Source organism: Hypanus sabinus, chromosome 27 (genome assembly GCF_030144855.1).
Source record: "Hypanus sabinus isolate sHypSab1 chromosome 27, sHypSab1.hap1, whole genome shotgun sequence".
NCBI classification, from domain to species: domain Eukaryota; kingdom Metazoa; phylum Chordata; class Chondrichthyes; order Myliobatiformes; family Dasyatidae; genus Hypanus; species Hypanus sabinus.
The window spans coordinates 25,934,466-25,950,909 of NC_082732.1; the positions used below are offsets into that span (position 1 = coordinate 25,934,466).

Below are 16,444 nucleotides of genomic sequence, written 5' to 3' on the forward strand. Positions count from 1 at the left end.
CATGTCTTAATAGGTATGGGGAAAGGATATATGTCAGTCCATGGTCTCATCTTGGCACCCTCAGGGTGTTTCTGCTGGGTAGCCTCCAACCTGATGGCATGAGTATCAATTTCTCCCCCCCCCCCCACTTCTTCTAATCCCCACTCTGGCCTTTTACCTCTTTTCACCTACCTATCACTCTCTCCCCCCCCCCCACCCACCGGGTCCTCTCCTCCTTCCCTTTCTTCTATAGTCTACTCACTTCTCCTATCTGATTCCTTCATCTCCAGCTCTTTACCTTTCCCACCCACCTGGCTTCACCTATCACCTATCCTCCCTCCCCCGCCTTTTTATTCTGACATCTCCCCCCTTCCTTTTCAGTCCTGAGAAAAGGGTGTTGGCCTGAAACATCCGCTGTTCATTCATTGCCATAGATACTGCCTGACCTGCTGAGTTCCTCCAGCATCTGCAGACTGTCTTGTGTATAGGATATAAAAGTTGGGATGTTATATTGCGATACACTAGATAGAATGCCTTGTAATATTGTGGGCAGATCCGATGGCGGCGTTACAGGAAGGATGTGTTCTGTTGGATACAGGGCAGAGGAGATTCACCAGGATGTAGCCCGGATTGAAAGGCTTTAGTTATGGGGTGAGATTGTACAGGCTGGGTTTGTTTTCCCTGGAGTGAAGGAGGCTGAGGGATGAACTGACAGAGGTATACAAAATTATGGATGAGGAAACCATAGAAGAGGAGATTTACAAGGATGTTGCCTGGATTGGGGGGCGTGCCTTATGAGAATAGGTTGAGTGAACTCTGTCATTTCTCCTTGGAGCGGCGGAGGATGAGAGGTGACCTGATAGAGGTGTACAAGATGATGAGAGGCATTGATCGTGTGGATAGTCAGAGGCTTCTTCACAGGGCTAGCATGAGAGGGCACAGTTTTAAGGTGCTTGGAAGTAGGTACAGAGGAGATTTTTTTTTTACGCAGAGTGATGGGTGCAAGGAATGAGCTGCCAGCGATGGTGGTGGAGCTGGATACAATAGGGTCTTAAGAGACTCCTGGATAGGTACATGGAGCTTAGGAAAGTAGAGGGCTATGGGTAACCCGAGGTAATTTCTAAGGTAAGGACATGTTTGGCACAGCTTTGTGGGCCGAAGGGCCTGTATTGTGCTGTAGGTTTTCTGTGTTTCTATTATAAGAGGCATAGATTGGCAAAATAGTCAAAATCATTTTTTAAAAACAAGAGAGCATTGTTTTTAAGGTAGGAGGAAGGTGCATTAGTGGTGATTGAGATGATTTCTTTTATACAGAGAGCGACTGATATCTGGAATCAGATACCATGACTTACTCTTTAGACAGGCAACGTATAGGTACAGGGTTTCCCAACCTGGGGTCCGCAGTTAGGGTTAATGGTTGGGCTCCTTGGCTTGAATAAGGTTGGGAACCCCTGGTATAGAAGGAGTGGGCATCTAGGACTAGAGGGCACAACCTCAGAATAGAAGGGCAGCCCTTTGAACGGAGATGAGGAGCGATTTCTTTACCAGAGGGTGGGGAATCTGTGGAATTCATTGTGACAGATGGCTGTGGAGGCCACGTCATTGGGTATATTTAAAGCAGAGTTTAATGATCAGTAGGGGTGTCAAAGGCTGCGGGGAGAAGGCAGGAGAATGGGGTTGAGAGGGATAATAAATCAGCTGTGATAGGATGGCGGAATAGACTCGATGTGCCAAATAGCCTAATTTTGCTCCTATGTCTTATGGTCTTTTGATTTAGGAACTGCTGGGTCAGAGTTTATGGGCAAAATGCTCAGCATGGGCATGATTGGTCAAAGAGCTTCCTCTGCACTGTACAACTCAATGACCCTAATAGGAGCAGAGGGCAGGGAAGTGACCAGTGATCCCATTGCAAAGGCAGCTCAAGAATTATGTTATGCTATTGAGAACACAGGGGACAACGTTCATGGTAAACATCTCACCGCATGTACCAAAACCTGCTGCTTGTCTTTAAATTGGTGGCTTTTCAGCAACTATTAACAGCCAAGTATTGGACAGAAGCTGTGTTGTTGTGCTGCCTCACTTCCACTGTGTAGCCTGTTCTAATTTTGTTAGTGCCTGTAATGATGCAGTCACATTCAGCGACTCCCACCACTGTGAATGTGAAGCCAGCTGACTCTAGTTTGGAGCAGAGCTCATCTGTTGAATTCTAACCTGACTCCAAAGTGAGACTTCTTCTCCAGGAAAATTCAGGACTCTCTGCCTGCCTCAGTCTTGCCCTAAGTTGGGACCCAGGTTATGGATAAAGTTGCTTTACATTTTAACTGTGACATCAAAGTGAAGTCGCACTGGAGCTGTGTAAATTAATCCTCAGTCTTTTTTGTATTAAATACTCTGAAATGGGAAGAAGTAAATAACAAGGCTCACAAAGGCCTAACTAATATGAATTTGTGTGAGAATGGATGTTTCAAATAAAATCAGGTGTATTTATTAACCTTTCCTTGTTTTTCTCTTTTCCATGATCCCTCTGATGTTCTTCTATCAAACCTTGACAGACTCTGTTACAGGTAGGCCCAAAATAGAGCCTGTTTATTATTTGTAATGTGCATGAATAAAATTGTGTTTTTAACTGATTTATTCCTGAAAATGAAAAGGATCTGAAAAGACCCCACCCTCCCGGCGTATCAAAGGAAGCTGGTTTGAGTCCTGTGACATAGGCGACCCTGGTCGATCCATGATCATGATTGTTCTTGGCAAATTTTTCTACAGAAATGGTTTTACCCCAGTCATTATCAATACTCTTCGGAGAATGTCTGCCTGGCTTCAATGTTTGCCTAGGACTTGTGATAAGCACCAGCACCTCCTCTCAGGGCTTCACGGGACCCTGATCAGGAAGCTAAGCAGGTGCTACACCTTGCCCAAGGGTGACCTGCAGGCTTGCGGAGAGAAGGTGTGCCTTACCTCTCCTTTGGTAGAGATTTATCTCCACTCTGCCACCCAAGTCATGAGGATAACTTCTACAAATGATCAGTGATGGTCTGACTTGGTTACAGACAACACTAGCCGTGCAACAGAAGTCAACTGCTCTGTTGGTAGTGAAAAATGTAAAATATCATATATCCTGGCAACTCCTTTAAAGTGTTTAGCTCAACAGCTAAATGAGGAAGCGCTGTTTGAGACTGTCACAGACTGTCTGAACTGTCTGCAGTGTGGAATTAAGACCAATGCTGGAAGAACCCACTGCAGGGGATAGGTTTCCTCTGCTTTCTGTGTAGGAGCAAGCATGGGTTCAGGAGTTTAAAATAATGAGAACAGAACAATTATCTCATTTAGCTTGGGTGCAGTCTTAAAATTAGAGCTTGGCTGAAATCAGAACAAATTACTTAAGTCAGAAATGCAAGAGATTCTGCAGATGCAGGAAATCTTGATAAACCGAATTGAAATGACACACACAAAATGCTGGAGGAACTCAAGAAGTCAGGCAGCACCTATGGAAGGAAATAAACAGTCCGGATAAAGCCTCTTGGCCTGGAATGTCAACTCTTTATTTTCCTCCGTAGGTGCTGCCTGATTTGTTGAGTTCCTCTAGGATTTTGTGTATGTCATTTCAATTTGAAGTTGTTGGAACTTCAGAACTCTATCCCTGCAGAAGAAATAGAGGCTGGGACAGTGAAGCCCGCGATACGGAAATGGGTAGATTTTCATTCTGAGTGTGATTTGAGGGACAAGGGGGAAGAGCTGGGAAGTGACGTTGGGATTTTGATCAGCAGCAACTGGACTGGGTACCTAGCAGGTTTTAAGGACAGCTCCTGTGGGAGAAAACCCACGATCTGGAACAGCTGCTGGTGGGTAGCAGCAGGGGTTTCAGATGATGCCCCTGTCACTTGCATGTCTCGAGGCAGGAGCTTCCCAGCCACACCAGGAGGCCCTTGGGAAAGCGTAGACGGATCAGAAGGCTAATGGAGCTGAGCACCAGCTTCCTCTGACTCATGCACCATGCCACCTGGGACTCCAGGCTGGAGGTGGTAAAAACAAGACGAGTGACTCATTAACCCTGCAACAGTGTTCCTCCACACCTAGTCTTCTGCATCTGATATAAGACTTCTCCCTGACCCCAAATCATTCCTACAGAGAAGTAATATCTGTGCTCAATTTCCTGCCACCTCAGTCAGCTAGACACTCTCTAACCCTATTTCAACACTTCAGTCAGTTCTAAAACGATCTCAATGTGGCACTCGACAAAGTCTTACCCTAAACCCATATTTCAAGTGTCTACTTCACAAAATTCATACATGAAGAGCCCACCATTCCCTTTCTCCTCACTTACTCTTCGGTCATCTTTGGAAACCCTGCCTTTTGTACGAGCACCTGGGAGAACCAACCCCCCCCCCCACCCCCACTCCCAAAGCAAGATCAGCCATCCTCCCTTCCCTGCATCCTTGGCCCAAGATGGGCTGTGAGCAGAAGGTGCTTGATGTCTCTTTTCAGGAACTTCCTCTGCGCCGATACTAGGCACAAATCCACGGGTGGATCCGGGGATCCGTGAACTAGCTCAATTGCATGGAAAATAGTGAACCTGTTGAATCCTTCTAGCAGGATTGAAATGTCTAATACCAGAGGGCATACATTGAAGGTGAGAGGGGGCAGGTTCAAGAGGGATGTGAGGGGTAAGTTTTTTTACTCAAACCTGGAGGGGTAAATATATTAGAAGTTTTTAAGGTACCTTTGGATAGGCACATGGGTACAAGGAAGATAGAGGGATATGGACATAGTCTAGGTAGAAAGGATTAGTGTTTGGGTGTTTTTGATGCGCTTTTTAGCTGGGCCAGCACAACATTGTGGGCCGAATAGCCGGTTCCTGTGCTGTACTGTTTTACATCATCTGTCACTGGTGACAAGAGTGCATTCACACATGATGTTATTAATGAATAGTTAAAGTGAGTGATATATTTTAAATTGCAGCTATGATTTTGTATTTTTGCATTTTGACGTCTGACTGCTGTAATTAGAATGGTATTTGTTACAGTTTTGAGTATATGGGAAATAGAATGTGGCAGAGTGCAGTATGTCTGCAGAATAACTGTGCAGATCTGTAATTATGAGTGTTTAAATCGGCCCGTAAGCAGAGATAGTCAGACTGTTGTGAATTCAGACTAATTTCTTGCACTACAACTGGAACTAGGGATTAATACTTACACGGCCGCTAATTTCCCTGAGGAGTGTGCGCTGACTGGAACTGACAGAGTTTTAATATATGCTCCTCTGGCAAGATTATCACAGGCAGTGGGTAATGTAGGCAGACTGAAGCATGACTGCATGACAGTGAACTGGGGTAAAGAAACAAAGGTGCCTGCAATCTCAACCCAAAATTAAAAATGTAAATGACTACATTTATTTCGTTCAGGAGTCTGTGCAATGTGTGACCAGATTTAATAGTTGTCGTGTCAGATCAGGTCAGTGAAGATAAATAACAATATACACACAGTGGCCACTTTATTAGGTACACCCACACACTTGCTTGTTAATGCAAATATCTAATCAGCCAATCATATGGTAGCAACTCAGTGCATAAGAGCATGCAGACACGGTCAAGAGGTTCAGTTATTGTTCAGATCACACATCAGAATTAGAAAAAAACGTGAGCTAAGTGACTTTGACTCTATAATGATTATTGGTGCCAGATGGGGTGGTTTGAGTATCTCAGAAACTGCTGATCTCCTGGGATTTTCATGCACAACAGCCTATAGAGGAGAGATTGCATGGACCCCTTGGTTATTGATAGGAGTCCATGGTATAAAAGTGGTTGGGAACCCCTGCTCTGGAGTTTACAGATGAGCAAAAAGCATCCAGTGAGTGGCAGTTCTGTGGGCCAAAATGCATTGTTAGTGGGTGAGGTCAGAGGCGAATGCCCAGACTGGTTCAAGCTGACAGGAGGGCGACAGTAATTCAAATGACCACGTGTTACAACAGTGGCGTGCAGAAGAGCCCCTCTGAAAATGCACAATAGGTCAGAACTTGAAGTGGTTGGGCTACAGCAGCAGAAGACTGCGAACATACACACTCAGTGCCCCCTTTATTAGGCACAGAGCTGCTGCAGGTGGCCGTCCCAGCTTGAACAGCAAGACTCACACCTTGCCCGGATGAACCCAGTCACCGGAGAAGGTGACTTCTCTGTCACCGCAATAGATCCAGCAGTAAATTATAGCACTAGATAAAAGAGGCCAGCAGACGGATCTCTGAATAGCCTCTGCGTACAAGACGCAATCTGTCGAGATGTAAGCTAAAGCTGGAACAATTTCTTCTCTCCCTGTAAAGGGGCCCAGTAAAGAGTTATTTCTGGTTTGTGTAGCCAACAAGGTGTGACAGCACCCAGGCATTATTTGGGTGCCGCGTCTAAGGAAACAACACAAAACAGATGTTTTCAACCTTCCTTGATAGCATGTGTGAGGGGGGCATCACTACACAATAGCGGGGGTTTTTGTGTGCCCAGGCGCTGCACTTGTTTTCTTTCTGACATCCTGTTAAAGTCAGACTTCACTGCCAAGTGTCTCTTCTAGGGATGGTGATTTGGGTTTATTTGTGGTCTGAATAATTAGTGGAAAAAATAAGAGTTCAAGAAATCCTGTAGCGTTCAGTTCCTATTTTGATCGTCACTATCACTCGATTTAGCCGTCAGGCCCGCTGGTAGCAAATGTCCCGCACTGAATCAACAGCCGAGAGTGCAAGCAAAACGACTATAAACCCAGTCAGAGGGGGTGCTGGAGAGGTCGGGGCGTGGATTCCTTAGGGAACGGAAGGGTACAGACACCAGTGATGTTCTGCGAGGAGAAGAGGAGGCACATGAAGGGAGGGCAAAGGCTCAGCGGGACCGAATGAAGTTTTTAACTACGGGGTTTGGGAATTCTGGAATCTGTCATCGAGTGGAGGGAAGGTGGAAGAGTGCTAGTGAAACTGGGATGAATTTGAAGTTTAGATCACCTGGCGGACTACGCTATTTATCACAGCGAAACCGGCCAGACAGCAGCAGTGGAAAGCGAAACAGAGTTAATGTATGAGGGTAAGGGATCTAAAGATCTCCTAAGCCTTATGTGTTAATTCCCTTTCTCTTTCTACAGGTGCTGTCTGATACGAGCTTCTGTTTTGGTTTCAAATTTCCAGCACAGGGTTCTGCACCCGTGAGTGAGTCCAGCGGCTGGGTGGGGCCGGCCACTGCGTGACCTCTGGGTGGGAACAGGGGACTTCCATGTGCCCTCTCACCCCAGCCGCACCCCAAAGCTGCTGCCCACTCGCTGAGTCCATGCGGTAGGTTGGTGGCCGCTCCTCCCGCGTCTCCCTGCTCTCCCACGCGCTGTTGGTCATTTCCAGGCTTCAAACAGTTAGGATCATGGACAGTTCTCAGGAACTGAGCCCCGCCCGTCATAACGTGGGGACTGTCTGTAACCACAGTTTTTTTTCGCTCTTAATTTACTGGCAAATCGCATTCGGGTGTTGCCATTGTGCTGCGTGATTTTAAACACCACCCGACACAGCCCGTGCTTTGCCCGGAGTTGGAGCTTCTACTGTGTGGACTCGGGTCTGCCTTTGATTGATGTCTCCAATCTGCAGTGAAGCATCTGTGTGGTAACTGTTCCAACCTGCTGTCTTCCTGTCTCCGTCGCCAGCAAAAAAGGAAAGCTGACATTCCCTTCAGCATGATGAATACCGTCCTCTCTCAGCCCCTGAAGAAGACCCAGGTCTGTTTCTCTAAAAACGGCAATGTAAATCACACCGCCCTTGTCTGTTCCCCTGCCCCATTTCTGGGCTGAGACAGACGCGTTCATTCCACCGCTGACTTCACATTTGCACAGGCGAAATCTCTCCTCTCCACAGCCTGAGTGTTTGTAATAGAAACAAAGGAAGATTCAAAGTTTATTACTGAATAAAACCTAGTAAATAATCAATAGACATCGATAATTTATAGATTGAAAATCATTAAAGATAGCAAACAGAGAAAATATTTGTTATAAAACCTATGAAGTCAAAGTACGTTTATGTCACCAGATACAACCTTGACATTAATTTTCTTGCAGGTATTTAAAAATAAAAAATAAAAATAAAATATGATAGAATTTAAGAAAAAAACACACAGAAAGCCTGACAAACAAGCAATGAGGAAATAAAATACTGTAATAGATAACACTCTGAGTGGTCGAGTCTTTGAAAGTGAGTCTGTGGGAACAATTCAGTGTTGGCATGAGTGAAATTATCCCCTCAGGTTCAAGAGCCTGGTGGTTGAGGGGTAATAACTTCTCCTGATCCTGGTGGTGTGAAACCTGAAACGACTGTGCCCCCTGCTTTTTGGTAGTCACCAGAAGAGAGGATGTGAGGGTCTTTGATGATGGATGCTGCTTTCTTTTTAATGACAGCGCTCCGTGCAAGAGAGCTCAATGGTGCCGAAGGGAATTCAGTGGCTTTCGTCTTTCTTTGAGTTACTCTCTCAAGTCTATTTGGAATTAGACGCGACCCTGCCCCAGGCTTATTTTCAAGGCTGCAGTTGTGTGGGTTTCTTTCCTTTACGAGACGTTTCCGTCATCTCTGCAGCAATTTAATGGGACTGCGCGTCAAACAATGATGCACACTGCACCCAGTGCTCGTAGTTCAGCCGGTTAGCTGACCGGAGTCGGGCATCTTCCTGGGTCCGTGTGGCTAGGGGAGAGGAGAAGGGCTGTTCTTGTGCCGGGGGGGAGGGGGGTGCTTTGTAACAAGTCAGCATGAGATGAGAACAGTGAAATCAGGAGTCTGACAGTGGCTGGTTAAGTGTATTTTCAAATAAAACCCAGTTGCATAACACGGTGCTTGTCACTGGTTGCATTCTTTAGTATCTGAAGGAAAGAGAGCATCAGGCAGGATGAGGCTGAAATCACAGGACTTTTCATGCTTTTATACTTTTACATAAGAAAGTCATATTCGCAATGAAATTCCTCTCTGTCAGCCACATTATTGACTGTATACATTGGCAGCAATCCCGGTTTGGCGGTGGTGCTGGCTATCCTGAAAGCTGGGCAGAGTGTTGGCCTCTGCTGGCTCTCTGAGAAGGTCCACCCGCAAAATCTGCAGCAACTGGAATCACAGGGTGTCCCAGTGTCAACACTTTGGATGACCCTCATCATAAGTGGGACAGCGCGGACTGAGTTCTATTTAACACGGGTACATCGAAAGGAGCAGCGAAGTGCACCGTTTGCGTTGCTAGCTAACGCCCCCAAGGGCGTGCTGGGGGCCACACACTCGGCGACCGCGTAGCACGCCCACAGCGACGCAACAGAACAAAACGAGACAGCAGCAGCCAAAGAGAAATACCCTTTCCTGCCCTCACACACACCCCTCCCCTCACACCCACCCCTCCCCTCACACACCCCTCCCCTCACACACACCCCTCCCCTCTCACACACCCCTCCCCTCTCACACACCCCTCTCCTCACACACCCCTCCCCTCACACACACCCCTCCCCTCACACACACCCCTCCCCTCACACACACCCCTCCCCTCACACACCCCTCCCCTCACACACACCCCTCCCCTCACACACACCCCTCCCCTCACACACCCCTCCCCTCACACACCCCTCCCCTCACACACACCCCTCCCCTCTCACACACCCCTCCCCTCACACACACCCCTCCCCTCACACACCCCTCCCCTCACACACACCCCTCCCCTCACACACCCCTCCCCTCACACACCCCTCCCCTCACACACCCCTCCCCTCTCACACACCCCTCCCCTCACACACACCCCTCCCCTCACACACACCCCTCCCCTCACACACACCCCTCCCCTCACACACATGGACAGACAGGCCTCCTGCCCCAGCACAGGCCGCCTCCGGCTCTAGTTTGCGCCACCCTTTTGGAATGCCAGTTTTTAAAAAGAAATAATAAGCTAAGGGCAACATACTGCAGATTCTAGAAGTCTGAAGCAAATCAGTAAATAATTAGCATCTCTCCACCAAAACCTAATAGGGTCATTATTAAATGGCTGCTGATGGGATCTTGCTGTGCACCAGTAGGATGCCTCTTATCCCAGTAGCCAGATCATATCTGCCGTCCGAAATGAGTTAGCTGACTGTTACTATGACTGGCAAGTTGGTAACCAGAAGTTAAACCTGACAAAAATCTTCTTCAGGCAATAGCCTGCTGCCTGCTCATTGTTTTAGCAATTCAGACATGCTAGTTCTTGCCCTCAAGAGCTTTGAATTTCCGCAAGGGTGGTTCAAAATAATGTACTGATCGGTGGTGAAACTCTTTAGACTTACCTCATTATGGCAGCTGCTTGTCAGAACAATTGCCATGTGCACTGAATACCTCGTAGCAGTAAGGCCGTTTCCCTCCTTGCCCCTGCGCCAGTTCGCTGTTGGTTCAGTAGCCATAAACAGACAAAATACATCAAGTGAAAGGGAATTTGAAGCCTTGCCAGTTGTGCTAAACTGGACAGAGTGGGAAGGTGTCATTATGCGCAGTGCTGGCTAATTTAGACTCGGGTTGAGCACAGAGGAAAGGAGGCTTAGATAGGAGGAGGTGCTCGTTCCCCTGATAAAGAAAGGAAATCTAATGAACCTCGTCAATAAGATTGACAGGAATCAATGGAGAACCGGAGCTAGTTTGTCTGCAGTCTGTGTGTGTACCCTAACCCAAGCCAGTGAGAGACCTTGTCAGACCATGCAAATTGCTTTTGGTTCAGCTTTTAATTTTTATTAAGGGACACAGTGTGGAATAGGCCCTTCCTGCCCTTTGAACCCAGGAACCCTTGACAACCGTGGTTTGTGTGAGAACCCGGAGAAGAGTGAGGTGGTACATTTTGGAAGGACAAACTCCAAGGCAGAGTACAAAGTAAATGGCAGGATACTTGGCAGTGTAGAGAAGCAGAGGGATCTGGGGATACATGTCCACAGATCCCTGAAAGCTGCCTCACAGGTAGATAGGGTAGTTAAGAAAGCTTATGGGGTGTTAGCTTTCATAAGTCGAGGGATAGAGTTTAAGAGTCGTGATGTAATGATGCAGCTCTATAAAACTCTAGTTAGGCCACACTTAGAGTACTGTGTCCAGTTCTGGTCGCCTCACTATTGGAAGGATGTGGAAGCATTGGAAAGGGTACAGAGGAGATTTACCAGGATGCTGCCTGGTTTAGAGAGTATGGATTATGATCAGAGATTAAGGGAGCTAGGGCTTTACTCTTTGGAGAGAAGGAGGATGAGAGGAGACATGATAGAGGTGTACAAGATATTAAAAGGAATAGACAGAGTGGACAGCCAGCGCCTCTTCCCCAGGGCACCACTGCTCAGTACAAGAGGACATGGCTTTAAGGTAAGGGGAGGGAAGTTCAAGGGGGATATTAGAGGAAGGTTTTACACTCAGAGAATGGTTGGTGTGTGGAATGCACTGCCTGAGTCAGTGGTGGAGGCAGATACACTAGTGAAACTTAAGAGACTACTAGACAGGTATATGGAGGAATTTAAGGTGGGGGGTTATATAAGAGGCAGGATTTGAGGGTCAGCACAACATTGTGGGCTGAAGGGCCTGTAATGTGCTGTACTATTCTATGTTACCCATAACCTAATCATGGGACAATTTACAATGACCAATTAACCTATGGACTCTGGGGGAAAATCCATACATTCCATAGGGAGAGGATGCCGGTTTCGAACCTCCGACGCCTCGAGCTGTAATAGTGTCACTACCGTGGCGCCTGTTCATCCACAGTTCTCCCCAAGCCACCCTGAAGCCTCGACAGGCTAGGAACAGTGAACGTGAATCCTCTGGTGACAGCAGTCGGCTTGTTCACAGGTTTCTGGGCTTGAACGAGCTCAGCTTTTCCAACCCGAAACTTAACAGCTGCACCAGGACAGGTTGAAGGTTTTAGCCGTAAGTTTTAGGCGGGGAAAAAGGCTGAGCTCTTTCTCCTCGGAGCAGGTACAGCCGAGAGGCAATTTGATGAACAGGTTCCAGATCATGTCAGGTTTAGATTGGTGATACAGAGTGTGGCTGTTTGCTGTAATGGATGTTAAAAGCCTGGGGCACAGGTAAAAGGTACAAGGGAGGTGCTGTATGAGAAAAACTCCTCTCCATTCACAGAGTACATCTGATCCGGAATTAACTGCCCGTGGAAGCACATTTGGTTACGTCTTTCAAAAGGTCATGGGATAGGGGCTGGAAAGAGAAAAATTTACTGGACTATGGCAAATGTGGTTGAGGGGATTGCTGTCCTTTGACTGGATATGCCAAATGGGATCCTGTGCAGTAACTGTTCTGTGACCCTCATCCTGTTAAAAATGGTTAAAAGTGCAGTGGAGTGAAATCATTTTTGTCCCACCAACTATACTAAAAAGGTTTGACCTGCCATTCTTTGGAGTTTAGAAGAATAAGGGATGTTATAAGATCAAATAGGGGTTTGACAAGATAGATGTTGAGATGTTTCCAAAAGAGGAAGAGTCTTGAATCTAGGGAGATGGTTCCCAAGATTAGAAGGCAATCGTTTAAAAAACTGAGGTGATTGGAAATGTCTTCTCACAGAGGGTAGACAATCCTAGGTAGTTCTCTGTGCCTGTGGAGGCTTTTATAAAGGAGGCAGATAACTTTTTGGAATATTGGGGAATTGAGGGATAGGTGGGCACAAAAGAGGAGATGAGGGCTGGAGCATATCAGACACTATGGAATGGCAGGGCAGCCTTGAGGGCAATTGACCCACTCCTGTTCCGACTGCATTATGTCCTTGCTCACTTTAAACAGCTTGGGTGGTTTATGCTTTGAAGTTTCAAGTTCCAGGTTGCTGCCTTGAGTAACCTTATTTTCAATTTAATTACCTCACAAACATTATGTACTTCGAGAATCAGCACAGTAACAGGCCATTCCAGCCCAACAAACCCAGTCTCCTGACTTCATTCATATATACAGGCTAAGTCGGGAATTTGTAGCCTGGGGAGGATTTGTAACCCTCTCTCAAGGCCATTAACTGGGCCAGTCTAGAGTCACAGAGAGAAATAACTCAGAAACAGGCCGTTTATCGCATTGAGACTGTTCTAACCATCAACCACACAATTACATTCATCCATTTTTAGCTCTCCCTGAATTTCACCAGCTATTCCCAGTTCCTGACACTCAGCTGCATTAAATTTCCACATTTGATTTATACAACGGATGCAGCAGCTTTGGCTGAAAGTTTGGGGCATTTTTCTCTGCAGTGTTACATCAGTAAAAGTGAAGCAGATGAGAGCTAGTGCTGGGATAAATATATTGCAGACCTTAGAAATATTAGATCAGTATTCAAGAAGCTAAGTTCTTTAAAACAGCTGTTCTGAAGGCTATATAATAGAACCATAGAACATTACAGCACAGAAACAGGCCTTTTGGCCCTTCTTGGCTGTGCAGAAACATTTTTCTGCCTAGTCCCACTGACCTGCACCTGGACCATATCCCCCCATACCCCATATCATCCATATACCTGTCCAAGTTTTTCTTAAATGTTAAAAGTGAGCCTGGATTCACCACTTCAACTGGCAGCTCATTCCATACTCCCACTGTTCTCTGTGTATTTGTGTTAAACCATAAAAACTAGATTAATGAAATATTAAAATGGCAGTGCTCAACCTGGCAGGTCACATGTTTCAAACAGTTCAATAAATCAGTGATACAAGAGTCTTGCAGATGCTGGAAGTCTTGAGTCACACACACACACACGCACACGCACACACACACGCACACAAACACAAACTCAGGCAGCATCTATGCAGGGAAATAAACAGTCAACGTTTCAGGTCCTGAAGAGGGGTCTTTGCCCAAAATGTCGCCTTCTTATTTCCCTTCTCGGGTGCTGCCTCGCTTGCTGAATTCCTCCAGAATTTTGTTAAGAAAAACAAGGGATCATCAGACTCTCAGTGCTGTTCTGAAGGAGATGTGGGTGGAGTATTTTGTTCATTGGCACAGGGTTTCATGTTGTCTGGATACCGGCTCTTAAAGGGTTTTGGAAACCCTGTTATCTTAGTCAATCTTACAAAGAGCAAGTCAAATCCCCAGTGTGACTCACCTAAGAATACTAACAGCGTGTGGACCATTGTATTCCACAGGGAATGTGATCATCTGCACCAATAGACATTATTTATTCTGTCCTTTTAACAAATGAATGAACACATTAGTTGACTTTGCCTGTGAATCTATTTATAATCTTTTACCCTGTGGAGAAAGACAGATGCATCTACCAAAGTTGTTAAATTTTCACTCATGCCAACTAATGCCAATCTCATTTCAAATTAAATAAGTTACTTGATCTGGTTATCTGCACCTTTTAGCAGTTTAAATGAAGCATATCACCACCTGAGGCTTCTTTTAATCAATTGAAAACAAGCTGATATTTGAATCTCTCTGTCTTTGTAACCATTGTCCTAACTTCTGTATTTAGTACAGTCCTTCATTCTGTCTTTGTCCCCATTCAACGGTGTCCTTTGACAGGATGATTTCAAAGCTATCTGGTTTAGCTGTGTCTTTGCTGGGTTTATTCTAAGCTAAGATCAAATCTCCTGGACTTGTGCTTTAGGTTTTGATAGCTCCTGGGCTTCTGATGGATAGGCAGAATAATGACAGTCTCCATTTGTGTAAGGAATTTGGTACGAAAATCGACTGAAAACCCTTGCAGAGGGCAAGATATTAGGAGTGGACAGGTGAGATTTCAGGAATGTTTTGAAGGAGAGATTGGTGAAGCAGCAAAGGGGTTTGTGGGAGCATCGTAGAGGTGAGGCTAAGGACACTAAGCACACACCTCCCATTGGAGGATGAAGATAAATGTGGAGTTCTCAAGCATCCCAAGTATTTCAGAGTTCCAGAGACGGGGATAGGCAACATCACAAAGGAATTTAAACTCAAAGAGCCAAGAAACTGAATGGGATTGAGAGGATAGGGCTGATGCATGAGTTCAGCTTGGTACAAGAGAGAATAGGGAGAACAAAAGTTTTATGGAATTTGAGTTTCAGAGATGATTCAGAACACATAGCCACCCGGGGACTGCCTAGATAACAGTGGCAGCGGGGAACAGAAGAAGCAAAGTCTGAGTGGGGACAGGGGGATGAAATGGTATTTGTAACCCAATGATTCCAAAATATTGATTCCACAGGCTTTTATTTTCTTGTGTCGACCTCGATAGAGTGGATGTGGAGAGGTTGTTTCCTGTGGAAGGGGAGTCTATCAGTAGAAGACACCACCTCAGAATGGAGGGGCATCCTTTTAGAATGGAGATGAGGAGGAATTTCTTTAGCCCATGGGTGGTGAATCCGTGGAATTTGTTGCCACAGGCAGCTGTGGAAGCCAAGTCGTTGGGTATATTTAGGGCAAAGGTTGATAGATTCTTAATTGGTCAGGGCATGAAGGGATACAGGGAGAAGGCAGGAGATTGGGGCTGAGAGGTTAAATGGATCAGCCATGACAAAATGGCGAAGCTGACTCGATGGGGCAAATGTCCCCGTTCTGCTCCTATATCTCATGATCTTATAGTCTGATTTTCTTGTTTGGTTTTCCTGCCCTTTGTAAAGTCATGTAAGATGGGAAGGAATTACTTGTAAGGATGTGAGACAGTGACCATGGGAGCAGAGCAACCTCTTCCCCACCTTTCCAATGATGCAACACTCATCCAAATAAGGCTGTATATACATACACTCAGCGGCATTTTTATCAGGTACCTCCTGTGTCTTGTACGCAGAGGCTATTCAGAGATCCGGCTGCTCGCCGCTTTTATCTAGTGCTATAATTTACTGCTGGATCTATTGCGGTGACAGAGAAGTCACCTTCTCCGGTGACTGGGTTCATCCGGGCAAGGTGTGAGTCTTGCTGTTCAAGCTGGGACGGCCACCTGCAGCAGCTCTGTGCCTAATAAAGGGGGCACTGAGTGTGTATGTTCGCAGTCTTCTGCTGTTGTAGCTCATCCACTTCAAGGTTTGATCCACTGTGCATTCAGAGATGCTCCTCTGCACACCACTGTTGTAACGTGTGGTTATTTAACTTACCATCTCCTTCTTGTCAGCTTGAACCAGTCTGGCTGTTCTCCTCTGACCTCTCTCATTAACAAGGTATATTCGCCCACAGAACTGCCACTTACTAGGTGTTGTTATTCGCACCATTCTCTGTAAGCTCTATTGTGTGTGAAAATCCCAGGAGCTCAGCAGTTTCTGAGATACTCAAACCACCCCATCTGGCACCAGCAACCATACCATGGTCAAAGTCACTTAGATCACATTTCTTCCCTATTCTGATGTTTGTTCTGAACAACAACTGAACCTCTTGGCTATGTCTGCATGCTTTTATGCACTGAGTTGCTGCCACGCCATTGGCTGATTAGATATTTGCTTTAATGAGTAGGTGTACAGATGTACCTAATAAAGTGGCCACTGAGTGTATATAAAGCTGACATTCTTTGCTAAACCAAATGTGTAAAATCTGAACTAAGAGCAGA

General features: G+C 46.1%; 1 protein-coding gene across 2 annotated transcripts in view; it reads left to right on the plus strand.

The window, feature by feature from the left end:
* The window catches only part of LOC132382131 (arf-GAP with coiled-coil, ANK repeat and PH domain-containing protein 3-like), a 365,516-nt gene that overhangs the window by 280,476 nt on the left and 68,596 nt on the right, over positions 1-16,444 (plus strand). For both annotated transcript variants that reach the window (XM_059952024.1, XM_059952025.1), the window contains exon 10: positions 2,532-2,543. In XM_059952024.1, coding sequence (XP_059808007.1) covers positions 2,532-2,543 — 12 coding nt within the window. The remainder of the gene's footprint in view (positions 1-2,531; positions 2,544-16,444) is intronic.